The sequence below is a fragment of the Ochlerotatus camptorhynchus genome, unplaced genomic scaffold, assembly GCF_037179485.1.
Source record: "Ochlerotatus camptorhynchus isolate MF236.1 unplaced genomic scaffold, CSIRO-AGI_Acam_v1.1 ptg000292l, whole genome shotgun sequence".
Taxonomy (NCBI): domain Eukaryota; kingdom Metazoa; phylum Arthropoda; class Insecta; order Diptera; family Culicidae; genus Ochlerotatus; species Ochlerotatus camptorhynchus.
In genome coordinates this window covers 1,144,395-1,162,489 of record NW_027040781.1, presented here as the reverse complement: position 1 = coordinate 1,162,489, position 18,095 = coordinate 1,144,395, and the positions used below count along the sequence as shown (strand labels likewise).

The window sequence follows — 18,095 nt, the reverse complement described above, 5'->3', positions numbered from 1 at the left end:
AGTTAACGTCAAAAAGGTCTAACATTTTATGCGTGCGTTAACGTCACTAATCTCTATGGCAAAAATGAATGTGTGCATGGCTTAACCTTTTATGTGGAAACACCTTGGACCTTTTATACACCCCTGTCCTACAACATTATTGATCAGAAGCAAAACATATTCAGCACAAGTGTCAAACGGATTAGTAGTGGTGCGGTGCGTTTAGCGGTATGCGCTTTCGGACAACATTTCAGCATCAATTTTCAAAAAGAGCGAAATTGCTATCACAAAAGATGATTTCAATCACAAATTTTCCACCCATCGACGTTGATTTACAACGCCATTGATTGGGTGTATATTCCGTCATCGGTTTTTACTGCTTTTTGCATTGGTGTGTTTTTATTTGTGAGAAATTGGCTAATGAAGTCGTTGCTTTCAAATGTAGTTTCGCCCATTTGAATTGTTGGTGCTGATTTCCCGATCAAGGAGAGATAGCGAAAAAGAGAAGGTAGCTGACGGCAAAGAGACAAGACAGTCAGCCAGTGCCAGATATTTTAGTAGCAAGCAGCAACAACGAAACCGAAACTGTCTCATTTCATCGTACATTCGCGATCGTACGTAAGCATAATGGCGAATTGCGACGTGTAGTGTGTGCGTGGAAATCAAAGATTGTTGGAAAATTCTGCTTGAATACCCGGAATTCCGGATCGATCCTGTTCCCAGGGGCTACCAGAGTGCACGGTTTGGTGGAGTGGAATAGCAATGATCTAAGCGCGAGTTCGTGCCGTGTGCGGAAAGTGAAATTCGCAGTCACTGAGTATCGTCTCGTCGTATGACGCAGTCGTTTTTCACGTCTCGAGAAAAAAAAAGTGAATTTCCTGAAAATCTAGCTAACTAGCCTGTGATTGGGGTTGGATAAATTAAATACCATTGGCCGACCCGACCGACCACCTTGTGTGCGTGCACTGAAGGCGAAGGGAACTTGCCGTGGGTAACCTACAGAAGTTGCTCTGCTGTTGCAAAATATTGGACTAAAATATTCGTACGGGGAAAATGTCGTCGATTGTGGATATTATCAACCATTACCAGAAAAGCATCGATAGATCACTGAACGATGAAGCCAGGGTAAGTACGGTACTGTTTTCGGGGGTGTTCTATAGAGACAGAGGGAAGTGGGAGGGATTTCGATGGTAATGAGAGAGTCCCATTTTGGTTTGGTTGGATGCAGCGGATGTGTGTAGTGGGGTTTTTTTTTTAAAGTATGAAAGTGCATGCGGTTAGTGGTTTTTCAAGTGGGGACAAACTGGACGGATGCTTCAGTGCTATCGTTATTGAGAGCTTTATTAAGTGGGCAAGTAGTTGTATTAAATAATATTTATTATATTATCTGCCTTCCTCTCAGGTCTGCATCAATAATATAAATAATCGATTATTTTCGAATAATTTTCCACCTTATCGCAAGGTTTTTTTTTGTACTGTAGTATGATTGCTACAAATATACATACATGTCGCACTACATTACCTTGTCACAGCGGTTTTCATACACTTACACTAGAACAAATTTGTAGCTTGATTATATTTGTTATCTTTTGGCGATCTTTTGTGGTTTCAACGTTCAATCCTATTCTTGTAAAGAAAATAACCATACAAGTGCTTAAAAACCTATTCGGGTTTGCCTCCACCGTTCATCAAACGGATCATCAGATCTTTCATCAATTTCAAAAAACGGCCTGCGACAGTATTGACCATCGGTTTTGTAAAAAATACGGGTGAATTTGCAACTTTATTCGAATCTCGCCGGGTACTTCAAAAAGATTAAATGTTATCTACCACGAGTTATCGGTGGGGTTGCTTTTTAGTTGGATGTTCGTCCCAGCTAAAAAGCACATATCCCGTCAAAATATTGTGTCAAACAGAATCCCAGATTTGAAGACATGGTCTTCATTTTGAAGACTTTTGAAATCCTGTGACGACTTTCATTTTCCGCAGATATTCTGAAGACATTTCATGTTTTTGGAACACTTTTGAAGACACATGTCGACAGTTGGAAATTAAAATAGAATTTGGAGTGCACAAGTATTTTAAGCAGCTTCTTGAAAATGGTAAATATTAACAAGGGCGTAACCAGGTTTCAAACAAGAGAGGGCACAATATCGAATGAGTGATCATACTGATCATATTTCAAAGAAAGAGAAACCTACAACGGTATATCAATCTCTGAGTCTTGAAATAATCTTCAAGTCTGCAATTTTAAGTGTCTATAAATTTAGAAATGGTTCTTAAATCTCAGATTTTAAAAATTATCAGTGCCCTAGACTTTCATACATTTGTTTGAGCTCAATATAATGATCAAATTGTAAGAATCTTAAAATGCTAAGAATTCTCAAACATTTGATTTATTTTATATTAGCAATATTAAAAAGTTCAGCATTTCAAATATTTCTGTTAATCATCCATCTTCGGGATAAGTAAAATATGAAGTCTCAGAATCAATTTTTTTCCAATTCAGATTGGAACCCTTCACAGGACTTTGGGATTTGTTCAAGAATTTCTTTAATAATATTTAGAAGTTGGCCGCTCAAAATAGGTCATTTCTCCAAGAGGAAATAAAGTACAAAAACGCTAAAGGTTTCATTTTGTATGGTTTTTATTTAGCTTAAAGGGAAGAATACAACAAAAATTATTCGTGGATGAATTTTTGAACTTTTCGCGGAATACCTCTCATCGTGTCTTGCACAGTAGTACTGTCAACCTCATCTACCATCCTTTTCCACCACTTCTCCAAATCAGATGGTGTTTTGATTGTTTTGGCACATTTCTACAATTTGCGCTTGATAATTGCCCAAAAATTTTCAATGGAACGAAAATCTGGGCAATTTGGTGGATTGATACTTTTCTCAATAAAATCGACATTATTCTGCTTACACCATTCTATGACATCGCGGCGGTAATGGCAGCTGGCTAAGTCAGGCCAGAACTTTACGGGACCTTCGTGTGATTGAATGAACGGCAAATTTATGTTCTGGAGACACTCCTCATTGCAAATTTATCCATTCATAGTCGCTCCAGTGACGAAAACCTTTGTTTTCTTTCCGCAACTGCAGATGACTTGCCAAATCATCAACATGCGAGCGAATTTATCTGCAAAGACAAATTTGAATTTATCCGGAGCATCCTCCTTACGTTTAGCAAAGTAAAATTTTTGGCGCGGGATTTGTCCAAAGTTCATTTTTACGTAAGTTTCATCGTCCATCAAAATACATCCGTTATACTTGGTCAGAACTTGCTTGTACAGCTTCCTTGAACGCTTTTTGGCAACCAGGTTTTGTTTCAGCGTCCTGTTGGGATGTTTGCTGGCATGTTACGACCGGAAACCTTCTCGCATACAGATTCGCCGAACTGTACGGTGTGCCGCACTGAACCTTTTCGCCAAATCACAATCGGAGATCCCAGGATTCTTTTGGACTGCCCTTATGATCTTCGCTCGTAGTTTTCGGTCATATGATCCACTTCTACGTTTGTCTTGTTTTGCACGATCCAACGCTAGTGTTTCCCGGTAACGTTTAAGTCCTAGTTTTCTTCTTAAATACCCGTGGAATCAAGCTTCCACAGAAATATCATGGAATGCTCACAGAATGCCCTTGTTATTATTCAGACATTTGCTTAGTAATTATGCTAAAGTAATCTTTTGAATTTCCTTCTCTCCTTGAAATTCTCTTTAGAAATAAGTGGAGTCTCTTCTCGTTTTAATTTTCCTCAGAGCTATCTAGGAATTCTTCCCAGAACTCAGTGGCGTTTCCTTAACCTCAATCTACCTGTGCACCAACTCTCAAAATATAAACAACTATCAAAATATTGCTTGCAATGGATAGATATCGAGTAAACTAGAAGATTAAATGTATTTTTCAATAGATTCGAGTATGAATATGGTATTAAATCCGGTTTTGAAAGTTGGTGCACAGGTAGTGAGGTTACGGGACGCCACTGCCAGAACTTCATTGAAAATCTCCTCATCAATTAGCAGAAATAAGTTTTCGCTTGAAGTTCTCCTCAAAAATAAATTGAAATTTCAGTCTGAACTCTCTTAGAATGTTCCTGAGAATTCGGAATTATCCTTATAAATGCCAGCATCTTGGAGCAAGGCAGCTTTTTATAAAGAGCGAAATCGGAGTTAGTTTTGAGTAACTCACATTGCTCAACATCATATACACTTAACAACCTGATTGTTGTGTTGAAACCAAAGCAAACAATGCTGAATCAGGAAGATATTTCCGCAATGGAAGGCAATTGTACTTTCGTATGGCAAGCGTAAATTGATGGATGATTTTTATGGTGACCTTACGGAACAGCCAGAGATGTTTTGCTTTACTGCCATGCCGATGACGATCGAGTTCTGCAACATTAGCAACGGATTCTGATGGACAATCACAAAGAGGATTTATGACAGTCTCAGAGGGGATTCTTTGGTAGTCTCAGGTGGGATTTCGAATAAGCCTAGGGGAGATTCCTGGACAATCCCAGTGCGGCTTCCCAACAATATCAAAGGGGACTCCGGATAATCACAAGAGGGATTATTGACTATCCCAGGAGAGATTCCTGGTGGAGTCATGACAGTCCAGGGAAGATTCCAAACATTTCCAGAAAGGATTCCGAATAATCTCAGATCGGATTTCGGACAATCCCATAGAGATTTCGAACAATAACAGGGAAGATTCAGGTTAATCCAAAGGGGGATTCTGAACAATCTCAGTATGAAAAATGCGATGTGGTGGTTCCTGCTTCCCTCCGATGATCACTCATTGAAAAACTTTATATACGTTTCAGAATAGAATCAACGGAACACAATCGAAGTTTGTGGTGACAGTTGGCCATTACTTTGACTTTTTGTTGGCTAAATATTCTCTGAGAATTAAATCCCGTTATGGAAGCTTGTAAATATGATTTTGCTGATCACGGTGAACCTTAAATAATTATAATGTTGAGTTGCTTCATTTCAGGCATATAATCCAACAAGATGAGAAGCCTCTTTGGCCGATTTTGTAAGAATGAGTATTAATTTGCATTGACCAAATTCAAAATTTCTTGGTCTTGAAATCATACCACTATATAACCAAAAATTTCGAAGACATTACAAAGAGATGAAGGGATACCGAGAAAGCAAAAAAGCCTTGATGTCCCCTGGTCTGGACAAGAGCAATCTAACTTGGATCTTTTAATGCACGAAAACTAAATATTGAAAACAACATATTCTGTCAGAAGGTGGTTATTTACAGAACTTCATTCAACGAAGAAGTTACATTTACTCGCTGCAAATATATTAACTTTGAGTACACCAGTCTTGCCCCTTGGCCCGAATCATAAATATTTTCTTCAAGTCCAAGAACCTTTGATGTTTTCTGAGATCTATTTTCAAATCAGGAATCTTGGAAAAATTTCAAAGTCTAACATCTGAATTTTTATCATTTTTTATGGTCCATGATTAACATTTTCTAAAGCCTCACAAAATTGGTGTGTTTTAGAAATTTTGATTAAATCTCACAGATTAGTCCAGAATTAAAAAAAAACTTTTATATCAATTACCGGAAAGTGCTGTTTCGAAACTGTATGAGTTGTTCGTAGTGGCGCCTTCATTTGCTCATTGTAAACAGTATTTGAGCGATGACCAACATTGTTTCATACCCGGCCGTTCAATTACTACGAGCATGCTGTGTCTTACGTCGCACATCACTACGAGCATGGCAGAACGGACTCAAACAGACGTTATTTATACTGATCTATCGGCAGCATTCGACAAGATTAACCATTAGACTGATGCAAAATTTGACTTTTTCGCTCCACTGTGCTTAAATGGTTTCAAATCGGGTCCTGATTAGCCTCCCAAAGTTACAACTCATTTGGTTAGAAACAGACTTCGCACAAGCCATTTGAAGTTTATATGTAAATTACTATGGGAAATCTCAACTTTTTGCTCATTGTCTTCTAGTTTTTTTTTCCATATTGAGCTGCGAAACAGTTCGATAGCCATTCTTATAGAAAATTTGCTCGGCTACAACTTTGCCCCAGATCGTTTCTGTTTAAAACGAGACAGGAAAAAGTTATTAATTATTTGGAGATTGAAAAACTTATGACATGTTCAAGCAGCTGCTCTGTAGACAACACTGTATTTTGCAGTGTGACATAGTAGCCATGATTTTTGTGCCCTATTCAACGCCCCAGAAACACCAATGTTGCCTGCTGAGCAGTTGATTGAGCATGATCATAAGACATCAGCGCATTGAACCATTGATAACTTTCGATCCTTGCATTTAATCAAAAAGTGGTCTTGAGCAAAGTTGTAGCTGGGAAAATTTCCTACAAGTACAGTTGAAAGCTTTTGAAGCAGAGCTATATGGTGAATTATTAGATAGACATGAACAAAAATCTTGGTTTTACCATAGTAATTCCCATACAAACTTCAAATGGTTTGTGCCATCTCAGTTTTTTATCAAATGGGTTCAAATTTTGAGAGGTTAGTCAGGATCCGATTTGGAATCGTTTAAGTATTGTGGAGCGAAAATTTCAAATTTTGCATCACTCTATTAACCATGGTATCACGATTGCAAAGCTACAGCGACTAAGAGTTAATGGCTCACTTCTGGGATGGTTCAACTCCTATCTAAAGGACCACTGGATGAATGTCACTATCGGCGACTGCCAATTGGAAGTTTTTAGGGCTACGTCAGGAATGCCACAAGGTAGTCACCTCGGACCGCTGTTATTTTTGTTGTACTTCAACGACGTGAACCTAGAGCTGAAAGGGCCTCGCCTATCATTTGCCGATGATCTAAAGATTTTTTCATCGGATCAGCTCAATTGCCGATGCTCTTTTCTTGCAAAATCAACTAAACTACTTTACCGGATGGTGCCAACTGAATCGAATGGTAGTCAACCCAAGTAAATGCTCGGAAGTGGAAATCGAACGCGTCAGTCATGTTAAGGATCTTGGAGTTATACTGGATACCCATCTTACCTTCCAGCAACACGTATCGTACATCGTTGATAAAGCATCAAGAACAATGGGCTTCATCATACGCATAGCTAAGAATTTCACCGACGTATACTGTTTAAAATCGCTGTACTGCTCTTTAGTGCGCCCAATTCTAGAGTTCAGTCCTGCAGTGTGGAATCCAGTATACCTCAATGGCTCGGAAAGGATCGAATCTGTACAACGAAGGTTCGTAAGATTTGCCTTGCGTGGGCTACCTTGGCGTGATCCTTATCATCTGCCCAGTTACGAGAGCCGCTGCCAGCTTATCAATCTGGAGACCCTGCGGTCTAGACGAAACGTATCCTGAGCCTTGTTCGTAGTAGACATTCTTCAGAGCAGAATCGATTGTCCCGCCGTTCTGCAGGGTATCGCCATAAATGTCCAGCCCAGAGCCCTACGGAACAATCATATGCTGCGCTTACCTCTACGCCGGACAAATTATGGGATGCATACCGCTATCGATGGCATTCAAAGGACCTTCAATAGAGTCGCCTCGATATTCGACTACGATATCCCTTGCCTTACGCTACGCCGCCGATTTACTGAGGTCTTTTCAGAAGCGACGAACAATTGAGGAAAACTTTAAGATCTTCTTTTATTATTATTATTATTAGTGTCCAGTGAGTGTTTAGTTTGTTTTATGTTTTGCTTTTACCACTTAACTTATTTAATGTTAGTCTTAAGTAAAACATCATTATGTGTGCTCCATAATGTGTGTGACGTAGAGGCAGTCTTAGCATAAGGTTATTACGAAGCGGTCGGGGTTGAGCATTCAGGTCAATTTACCTCAGGATAGCCTCGCAATCTGTCCTTCCTTGCAGGATATTGGCCACGGTTAGGGCTCTGCTTGTGTCTCTTCTAGTCCAGAGAAGTTCTAGGTCGATAAGTTGACAACGGCTTTCGTAACTGGGTAATCGAAACGGATCCTTCCAAGGCAATCTACGCAACGCAAAACGAAGAAAGCGACGTTGGACAGATTCAATTCTCTCGGCACCGTTGTTGTAGTTTGGGTTCCAAACCGCTGAACAATACTCAAGCGTCGATCGAACAAGCGAACAATAGAGAGATTTTAGACAGTAGATATCAGTGAAGTTTTTAGCTATCCTAAAAATGAACCCTAAAGTTCTTGACGCCTTATCGACAACATATGCAATGTGTTGCTTGAATGAAAGCTGCGAATCCAAGATCACACCCAAGTCTTTCACCTGATTCACGCGTTCGATTGTCGAGCCAAGCAGGTCATAGCTAAATATGATCGGTTATTGTTTTCGTGAGAACGTAATAGCGGAGCATTTGGCTGGGTTCACTACCATTCTGTTTAATCTGCACCAACTAGCGAATACATTCAGTTGACGTTGAAGAAAGTGACAGTCAGCAATGGAGCAGATTCGTAGGAAGATTTTGAGGTTATCTGCATATGATAACCGAGGAGCTTCGATGACCAGATGCACGTCGTTGAAGTACAGTATAAAAATTAACGGTCCCATGTGGCTTCCCTGAGGTATACCTGATGTGGCGAAGAAGCTAGCTGATCTGCAAACTCCTATGGCAACCTTTAGTTGCCGACCGGTAAGATATGATCGAAACGAACTCAGAAGATTATCACATACACCGAGCCTGTCGAGTTTAGCAATCGCAATAGCATGGTTCAACTTGTCGAATGCTGCGGATAGGTCTGAATAAATAACGTCCGTTTGAACCCGATCCGACATGCTTTCGGTTATATACGATGTGAGACACAGCAGATTGGTGGTTGTAGAGCGGCCGACAGTAAACCCATGTTGATCAGCACTCAAATACTGCTTGCAATGGGACAGCAACGGTTCCATAATCACTAGCTCGAATTGCTTCGAAACGGCACTTAACGATGTAATTCCTCGATAGTTATCCACAGCTCGTTTCCTTCCTTTTTGGTGGACGGGAAACATGTGCGCAAATTTCCAGCAAGATGGAAATATGCCACTGGAGAGAGACATTCGGAACAGGCGAAGAAGCGGAATTAACAAGCTAGCAATATGTCTCTTCAAAACTACAGTTGGAACTCCATCAGGTCCAGGATTGAAGGATGACTTGAGCAGAGAAATCATCTCAGCATTAACATAAATTGCACCCAGCGTTTGATCATTTACTGGAACGTTCCTGGCAGCCAGGTTAATATGGTCGTCAGTTAGTATCTCATTAGTGAATACACTGGCAAACTTTTCGGAAAAAAAGGTGGCATATATCCTGAACGGCGGCAGCAACTTCTCCGTTGAATTCCATAGACGATGGGAGGCCGGATTCCCTGCGTTGCTCGTTCACGTAGTTCCAAAAGGATTTCGGGTGTAGCTTAAGTTTGCGCTGGATGCCTCGTTGGAAACTTGCAACTTATTCACGACTGACTCGCTGGTACATGTGATTCAGCCTCACATAATGTAGCTTCAGAGAAAGCGTGCGATACTTCGTAATTCTTCACAATGCTGCTGTCTTGATTGACTTCAACCTACGTAGCTCTCTCGTCTGCCAGGGATGGTGAGACACTTTGTGGTGAGTTCTTTTTGGGACGTGTCAAGACATGTGAAAAGGTTTGCGCTGCAGCCTCAACGTCATCTGGATCAAGGATGTTCTCCCATACCATGCTAGACAATACATCTATGATGCTACGGTTGTCAGCTTTACGGAAGTCATAAGAAACCGTAGCAGGATAGTCGTCAAAATCACGCTCGAGTTTGTCCTCAACAGTGACAATTAGAGGAGGGTGATGTGGAACCAGGGTGCCTTCCATTCATTTTGACTAAAAAAATGTTTTAGGAAATTATGGAATAATACGATATTATGATGGTATTTTGTATGTGTAAGGAACAAGACAAATTTTTAAAGTTTGTGTTTGACACATAAAACCTGCAAATTTAGCTTTGACAGAGCCACAATGAGCGATTTTCCGATCGCCTCTTCGCGAAGAGTGAAGAGTGAAGAGTGGGTGAGATAAATGACAAAATCGCTTATTGCGACTCTCATGCAGCAACATTGGCTGGTATTATGTGTCAAACAAACTCCACAATCTTTTCTTGTTGCTTACACAAACAAAATATTATTATAATATCTTATTGTTCCATAATTTTATAAAACATTTTTTTAGCCAAAATGAATGGAAGGAACCCTGTGTGGAACTAGTTTAGTTAGAGCACAAGAAGCCGAGGAAATTGATGGAGCCCTGTCCTGTGTGCTCACGAAGCAGAGGTCCAAACTACGATCATTTTGGTTAACTACATGGTTATTTTGAGAAAGCGTCGCTGCGCTGTAGTTGTCGAGATTACTAATAGCTCCTGCGTGATTTTTTTTTTCTTTATTAGAGAGATTTTTAGCCATAGGCTAGTTCATCTCTTACACCCTGCGTGAAATGTAGAGCTATCAGGATCTGGGTACAGGAATCCGCTATGAGATGGACTCCACGAAACGCCTGACAGATTGAAGTCACCAAAAATGAATATCTCATCAACTGGAGTGGCACTTTCGATAACTGTGAAAACTGACCGACAGTGAGTATCGATGAGTTCATTGTCGCGGACTCGATCAGGTGGAATGTACAGATCGCATAGAAATAGTGTGCGATCACCCAAACCTGCTCCGCATAGTTCCATGAATCGTTTTCGATGGCCTTTGCCTCCAACCCGCCACGGACAGCTACAAGGACACCTTCACCAGTAAATTTACGGCTGTTGTTAGGATTCCGATCGCAACGAAAGACCTCGTAGTCAGGACCAAAGACTTGACTGGAAACCGTTCGATAATAGTTCGATTCGATAGTTCGATAATAATAATAGTAGTTCGATAGCAACGATCCGATACAGCTAGGCGGTAGTCTTCAACATCAGAATTCATTCCACCGGCGTTTTGGTAGAAGATCAAGACGTCCTGCTTGCGGCAAGGAATCGAACGACTGCTCTCCCTGGAAATCACAGATACATCAGGTAATAACTGACCATCATCAAGTCTCATTGGATACTCGCTATAGTGAGTGGGTTGGAAGACCCCCTCTCCACATCCGACAGCAGGTCCGAAACGACTATGATGAACGAAGGTTGCTGATGGCAGGACTGAGACGGAGGAATTGGTGGCTTCCATAGGGCTTTCTACGGCGCGTTCCGGGTTTCCATGATTGGGAGTTACAGAGGCATCATCACAATGACTAACATAGTCAGAATTGCTGAAATTTGAACAATGCCCAGGCTACGCCACCCAGCTGTGTCCATGTTTTAGCTGGTAGTCTTTTGTTACCATATGACTCGGGGAGGCGTGAAGTAGGAACTTGTGAGGACCAGGGCTAGGTATTCCGCTCCTTCCAGGTTGTCAACTCACCATTTTGTAGCCCATAATTCAAAACCCGTCCCATCTAAATGATAACCGTTTCTAATCCGGTTGGTATCAGCTGACAAGCAGGGCAGTCAAAATTCGAAGAGCGCGGGTCATGGCCGGGATTGGAGAAAAGCAGCCACACGTCGAGATAATTGTTGTAGAATTGTTGACAAAGTTTTATCGATGCAGTTTGATGTAATACGGGAAAGGTATCTTACCTATGCTATGCATCTAAACAGTCATCGACGAGCATTCCTTTTTTCATAAAAGTATATTTTATGTATGCCTGTTTCGATGACAGTACGATCGAATCAACTTTTTGCTAAACCATATGATAGGCTCGAAGATTGATTTTTGTCTACGAAAATCAAGCGTGATCTTGGGCATTGGTGAGATTTGATTTTTTGATATTTCCCCAACACTGGTCCTATGTAACATTGATAGATTCTCTTCGTCGACTGTCTCTTTGCATCCTCACGGCCATGTTAAGACAATCCCAACTATTTTCAGCACATAGATCGATGAAAGAAGCTAAAATCTAGCTTCTAGTACGACTGCATGAAACGGTTCGGTACTCAAGTTATTATCGAAAGAGAAAGTCAATGAAGAGAATCGATCTTTTGATATGTTCATCTAAATCTTTCTTGGAAATTCATCAATCTAATTTCCGTGACGATTTGTTTCAGTGCAGGTGTATGCATGATGATGTTGCGCAACAGCATTGAACTGCAACATCTCTTGGGAGGGGGTGAATTGTCGCAAGTGGGTGGTGGGATAGAGTGAAAGAGGTTAATAATATTGTGCAGTTATGAGAAGACTGGAATAACAACATGATTTTCAACATTCATTCATACTCATACTCATTTCTAATTTCCAGCTCGTTCACTGCATTGGGAAGCTCTATCGGCTGCCAGTGTCGGTGCAACACCTGCAAGAAACGGGCATCGGACGCACGGTGAATGGACTTCGCAAGTACGACGGCGAGGTGGGCGTTGCAGCCAAGGCACTGGTTAGCAAATGGAAGAACATGGTGGCGGCGGAAGAATCCGACACCGGCGAACCGGAACCGCAACATCAGGATCACGAGGAGGAGGACGAAGGTACGCAAAGGTGTCACTGATAGTTGTTTTGAGTTTGTTTTGCTTTCACGTTCGGGACCATTTTTACTTGAATAAAATGTGAGATTTCCTTTTTATATGCTTAAGTTTGAAATTGTGTGCTCGTGGAGAGTTGAAGCATTCCGAATTATCCTACCCAATTGCAGACAATTACGATGAGTCATGCCTTCAGGTAGACGAGGATCGACATAGTGACGATCACCATGAAGAGGAGGTTCAGGATGAAGAGGATGAGGACGAAGAAGAGCAGCACCAGCAGGATGAAGAATCTGACAACCAGGAGGAGATGCAGACCCCGCATCAGCAGCAGCAAGTAACGAATGGTCACGATAGTGACCATCGAAGCGCGCGAAGTTCCCATCGCGACTCAGACCGTCACCGTAGCAGCAGCAAGCATAAGAGCGATCGACATAGTCACCATAGCTCGTCAAGTTCCAAGGACGGTAGCCGATCCCGTGATCGTCACGAGAAGCATCGTGATGGGGAAAAGAATCAACATCACAGTAGTAGCAGCAGCAGTAGTAGTAGTAGCAAAGGTCATTCGTCGTCGCCATCGTCTTCTTCCTCTAAGAAGTCCTCTAGGCACGAGAATGAAGGGAAGGAGAAGAAGGATAAGCACAGCAGTAGGAAGGACTCTAGTCACGCAAATGGGAAGGAAAGCAGTCACAGTAGCAGTAAAGAGAAAGCTAGTTCCAGCGATAAGCATCACTCCAAGTCGAAGGAAAGTTTGAATGGGTTCACAAAGGAAGACGAAAGTCAAAAACGCAAAAGGAGGACGTCCGAGGATGAAGAGGAAAGTGTTATGAAGAAAGTTAAGGACGATCAATCCAGTGAGAGCAAAAGCAAGTCTAGAAGTAAGAGTAGTAGCAGTGGTAGCAATAGCAGTAAGGATAGGTCTAGTAGTAAATCATCCTCCAGTGGTGGTAGCAGCAAAGAGAAAGACAAGAACCGCTCCTCTGAGAAGAAAACGGAATCTTCGTCGAAGCGAAAGACTGATCCGCCTCCTGACAATTTCGATGACGAAGATGACGACACTAGCGGAGGAGCGAGCTTTGCCGATGCCTTAGCTATGATTGGAATGCCTTCGACGTCCAAGAAGAAAGGTTCCAGCAAAGGAAGCACGGATAAGGTTAAGACTTCTTCCAGCAGTATGCCCCCTCCACCGGTGAAGTCGAGCAGAAGCAGCAGTTCGAAGCGATCGGCATCGCCAAGTAGTACGGCCAGCAGCAGTGGATACAGTAGCTGTTCTTCGACTCCTTCTTTGCTGGTACAGAAACCAAAGCTGGGGCCACTGCAAATTGCCGAAATAGTCGAATCTTTACCCATGATCTCGCCCAATTACAAACCGATGCCTCTGAATCAGACCGTGATGGAGTGCGTCTTCTCGAACAACGGAAAACCTCAAAAGCGCCCGATGTCAGAGGAGGAAGCACTTGGACTCAGCATGCAATCCAAGAACCTCCGAACGAAGGTCTATTCCGGAGTCAAGAGCTACAATGGGGAGGTTCCGACGTTGTACAATCTGTGCATCCGGTTGCTGCAGGAACACATTGACCTCATCGACTACACGGGAGGTATTCCGTTTGACTTGTTAAAGCCCGTCCTGGAACGTGCCTCCCCCGATCAGCTCTTCACGCTGGAGAATTACAATTCCTACCTGATGGAGGACAGTGACGTTCTGTGGGAGCAGCACTGTAAGCGACTTTTCCGCAGCCAGAAACGAAAGGAAGAGGAATGCGAGTCCTGGCGGGAGATGTTTATCGTAAGTGTTGATTTGCCATATAGCTCAGCCGTATTAATTAACGACCTTTTTTTTTGCTCACCATTCCACAGCGCTGCTCGGAGGAACGGGAAACGAAACTGCTCAGCCTAACGGCCAATATTAAACAATCGCAGGTGGCGAAGGCGGCTCCTATCCGGAAGACACAGCTTGCCTATGTAGACTCGGCTGTGAAACCACCTCGCAGTGTAATCAGCAAACAGGCTCGCTATGGAACCGCTCAGGCACCGGTGGTCTCGCCGGCAGCTCGGGTAGCCGCCCTGAAAAACGCTACGTCCAACGTGGCCAAAGCTGGCGATTCACGACTCAAGGTAGCTGCCGGCATTCGGGATACTGCGCAAACTCAAGGTAAGCATCAAACTGTCGTTGTTCGGGAAAGACTCCGGATAACTCTTTATTTTTCCTACCACAGTTTTCCACCCGATGAAACCCAAAAAGGCACCCCTCATGTCGAAGGTCATGCAATCCATCAAGGGCTTCAAGGGTTTCCGTCGATAGGGGGATGTTCGGAAAAGCGTTTTTATAGCTAATCGAATGTTGTACAGTTTACCCGAGCAAGCGCCTCGCAGAGGACAGGATTGATGATAGAACTGTTACTACTCAACAAGATGTGAATGAAGTGTATATTTAAGAGTCGTATCGTACGGCAGATCACAATCCAAATTTTCTCCGATTGTTTTTACTATTTCGTAATTGAAATTATTTAACTTATTCGTTTGTATCTGATCGTAGTTCTTTTTATACATTAATTTTACTTTGCGAAATATGTTTTTTTAGCAACTAGAACAGTTTCTGCGGCCTGTCTTCGGGGACCGAGTACAACACATCTATTGTAAATAATTTGTCCCGTTTTGTTTACTCTGCTCCGTTGCTAGTAATTGTAAATCATGTTCGCACCTGAGCGTACGGTTATGGTTCAGGTAGGCTCCAATTTTTGTTTTTTGAAATAATACACGACTGTTACTACAGTCGTAAAAATAGACATACAGGTGTGTGGGTTTTATTTTGATTTTATTGAGAAAGTCACAGGTACCTAATACTCGGCTCAGTGCGGTTTCACCTATCGAAGAACGAAATCTACCTCTTTTCTTCTGTTGACTACCACAGCAACTATATGCGTTAGAATAATCTTCCCGAAGGGGGACGTATAGAATGGGTTCATCTTTCTAGGCAATTACGTGTTTGTCTGTGGAAAAGTGATCGTGCAGGCGTGTCAAAATGTAATTAAGGGATTTGTACCTAACGGAGATTCGAATGACGATTTTAGGATAGCAATTATGCCGGATGAGAGAAAGAGGGAGACTTTTTACTTAGTCAATCCGTTAATAGGGAAAGTTGCTTGTATAAAGGATAGCTGATTCATCATCACGTATCTTGTTGGAGCAGGATATCCATTCACCAGCGTTGCTCAATCATCGGGTCGAGACCCATCGGTGGGTCTCGGGCTGTCCATAGGTGAGTCGCAGGGCATCCGATTTTAAAATTTTACGGGCAACTGTTGTGAAATTAAAATCATGGTAAGATAAACAAAGCTGAGCTAAAATAAGAACCTCTTGATCGATGGAATGCACCGTCCACCGTGTTCTTCGGGGGTTTCCTGTGTATTTAATTTCTAACAACCAAGGTGGCTTCGACTCACTTCGCTACAATTTTCTTGTTTTCAGAATTATGAAATCATCCTAGATATTCCCCCCTATTCTGCGAGTCACGTGTCTCTCTCTCACCGGTGAGGTGACAATAGTCACCTCGTGTGAGGTGACTCCATTTGATTTGCATGGAGAGTCACCTCACACGAGGTGACAATTGTCACCGCACCGGTGAGAGAGAGTCACGTGACTCGCAGAATAAGGGAGACTGTGAAGCTACCATTTCGAAGCAATGTGATTCAACTAGGTGACTCGAAGCATCACGCTCTGCAAGGGTTTTCCTACCTCGAGAAGAAATTGAGCAAAGATGCGTAGGGTTAACTACCCCATTTCCGGCAAATTAAGCACAACTCGCACTTAGTATTTCTTAATCTAGCCCAGTTTAGCACCAAACGGAATGTTATTATTACTGATGGCTTCCAAATTTATTTACCTTAAGATTTGATAAAGAGAAACCAATCGTTGAGATATTTTGTCAAAAGTCTAACACTGTTTCTTGACGCCAAACTCGGGCTACGGATTCTAAACTCGGCCTAACGCATTGGAACGCCAATGAATTTACTTCGGTCTATCGGATGAAGGTAAAAATTGCTTCTGGCTTCTTTTGTTTTTGAGAAAAATTTGTGTAAACATTTATTTCACGCGCTCTCATTGATTTCGTTCGGTAGTTTTTGAACTAAAGCAGCGTACGAAACGCACAATTGACTTGTTAACTCTGAAACAATGGATTTCTCGATGAACATTTCAAATGGTCCTATCTGCTTTGATCGATTCTCTTCATCGACTTTCTCTTTTCATAACCACTGCTATGCAAACAGATTTCGCGCTAATTCTACCACATAGTTTGATAAAGGAGGTTCTTATCTAGCGTCCAAAACGTCAAATACAACAGGGAAAGGTTTTGCAGCTGAGTTATTAACGAAAGAGAAAGTCGATGAAGAGAATCGATCAAAGCAGATAGGACCATTTGAAATGTTCATCGAGATTTATTTGAAGTTTTCTGCTCGATAGGCCGAAAATGGGCGATTATGCCGAAGTAGTTCTCTACCTAGTTGGTGGTGGAAAGGGGGTCTTCCACCATGCTTGCATAGGCAAGTACCTCTGTCATTTAAGTTTATCGTTGCGTGATGAGTTCTCCCATACTCAGGTTATTCTGACCCCGGTCCAAAGCGAATTTTCGGTGATGCCCTCTGAAAATCTATTGAGGCAAATTACTTCTCAACCAGGACGCAACGTAGAAAGCATTTTTGGAGTCCCCAGTTCCTCTAAATCAGTCGCGCCTATTGCAGCCAGCGTTCATCCAAGTCGTCCTGGCCCTGAGTTTAGATGTGGATTGAGGGTCTCCCAGCCTGCTATATTAGGCAAGTACACACTTACTAGCGAACTTTCACTGCCTGATGATGATCATAATTCCAGTGCCTTCAACTCACCTCAAACATCTGCCAGTCGGCAACATGGAGCCACCACAGTCAACTGCACTCCGGGACGCATTCTTGCCGTCCGCCCTGAGGAAGCCCCTATTCCACTCATCGCAGTCGAGCCCCTCCTGCCAGTCGTCCCGGCCCTGCGTTTGAGATGGGAGAAGGGATCTTCCACATTCCTGTTATTGGCAACGGCCCTACTCGAACATCCTTCCTCCGTCAAGTGACATCTACCAGCTCCCAAATGCAACTACACGCTGAACCTTCCATTGTTCCCGAACAGCGGAGGTCGGACATAACGATTTACTATCAGAACGTTGGCGGTATGAACGGCCTCGTGGAAGATTATCATCTGGCCGTCATGGATCACTGCTACGACATTTTAGTTTTGGCCGAAACATGGCTCAATTATCGAACCATTTCAAACTATGTCTTTGGTGCTGGCTACGAAATATTTCGCTGCGATCGAAACACGAATAATAGTAGGAAAACTACTGGGGGAGGCGTCCTTATCGCAGTTAATTCCAAGCTGAAAGCAGAAGTTATCGAGGACGATTCCTGGAACAGGGTTGAACAAATGTGGGTGGCTATTCAACTTGGTGATCGTCAATTGCTTCTCTGTGCAGTGTACATTCCTCCAGATCGAACCCGTGACTTGGAGCTTATTGACTCCATGGACTCCAACCCATAGTGTTTTCTTCTGTCCTGATCACGAGCGTTCATCTTTCCACGTAGGAACCATCCAGCTACTGGACAGTTATAGTACCGCAATTCTGTCACAAATCAATG

The 18,095-nt window shown here is 42.5% G+C and overlaps 1 protein-coding gene across 1 annotated transcript; it reads left to right on the top strand.

The window, feature by feature from the left end:
* The first annotated feature begins 531 nt into the window (after positions 1–531).
* Positions 532–15,221, top strand: EloA (elongin A). The gene is made up of 5 exons (XM_065228525.1): positions 532–1,104; positions 12,219–12,441; positions 12,606–14,221; positions 14,293–14,587; positions 14,652–15,221. Exons 1-5 carry the CDS (start codon positions 1,033–1,035, stop codon positions 14,735–14,737), a joined length of 2,292 nt encoding a protein of 763 aa, XP_065084597.1. The 5' UTR covers positions 532–1,032; the 3' UTR covers positions 14,738–15,221.
* Positions 15,222–18,095: the final 2,874 nt, after the last annotated feature.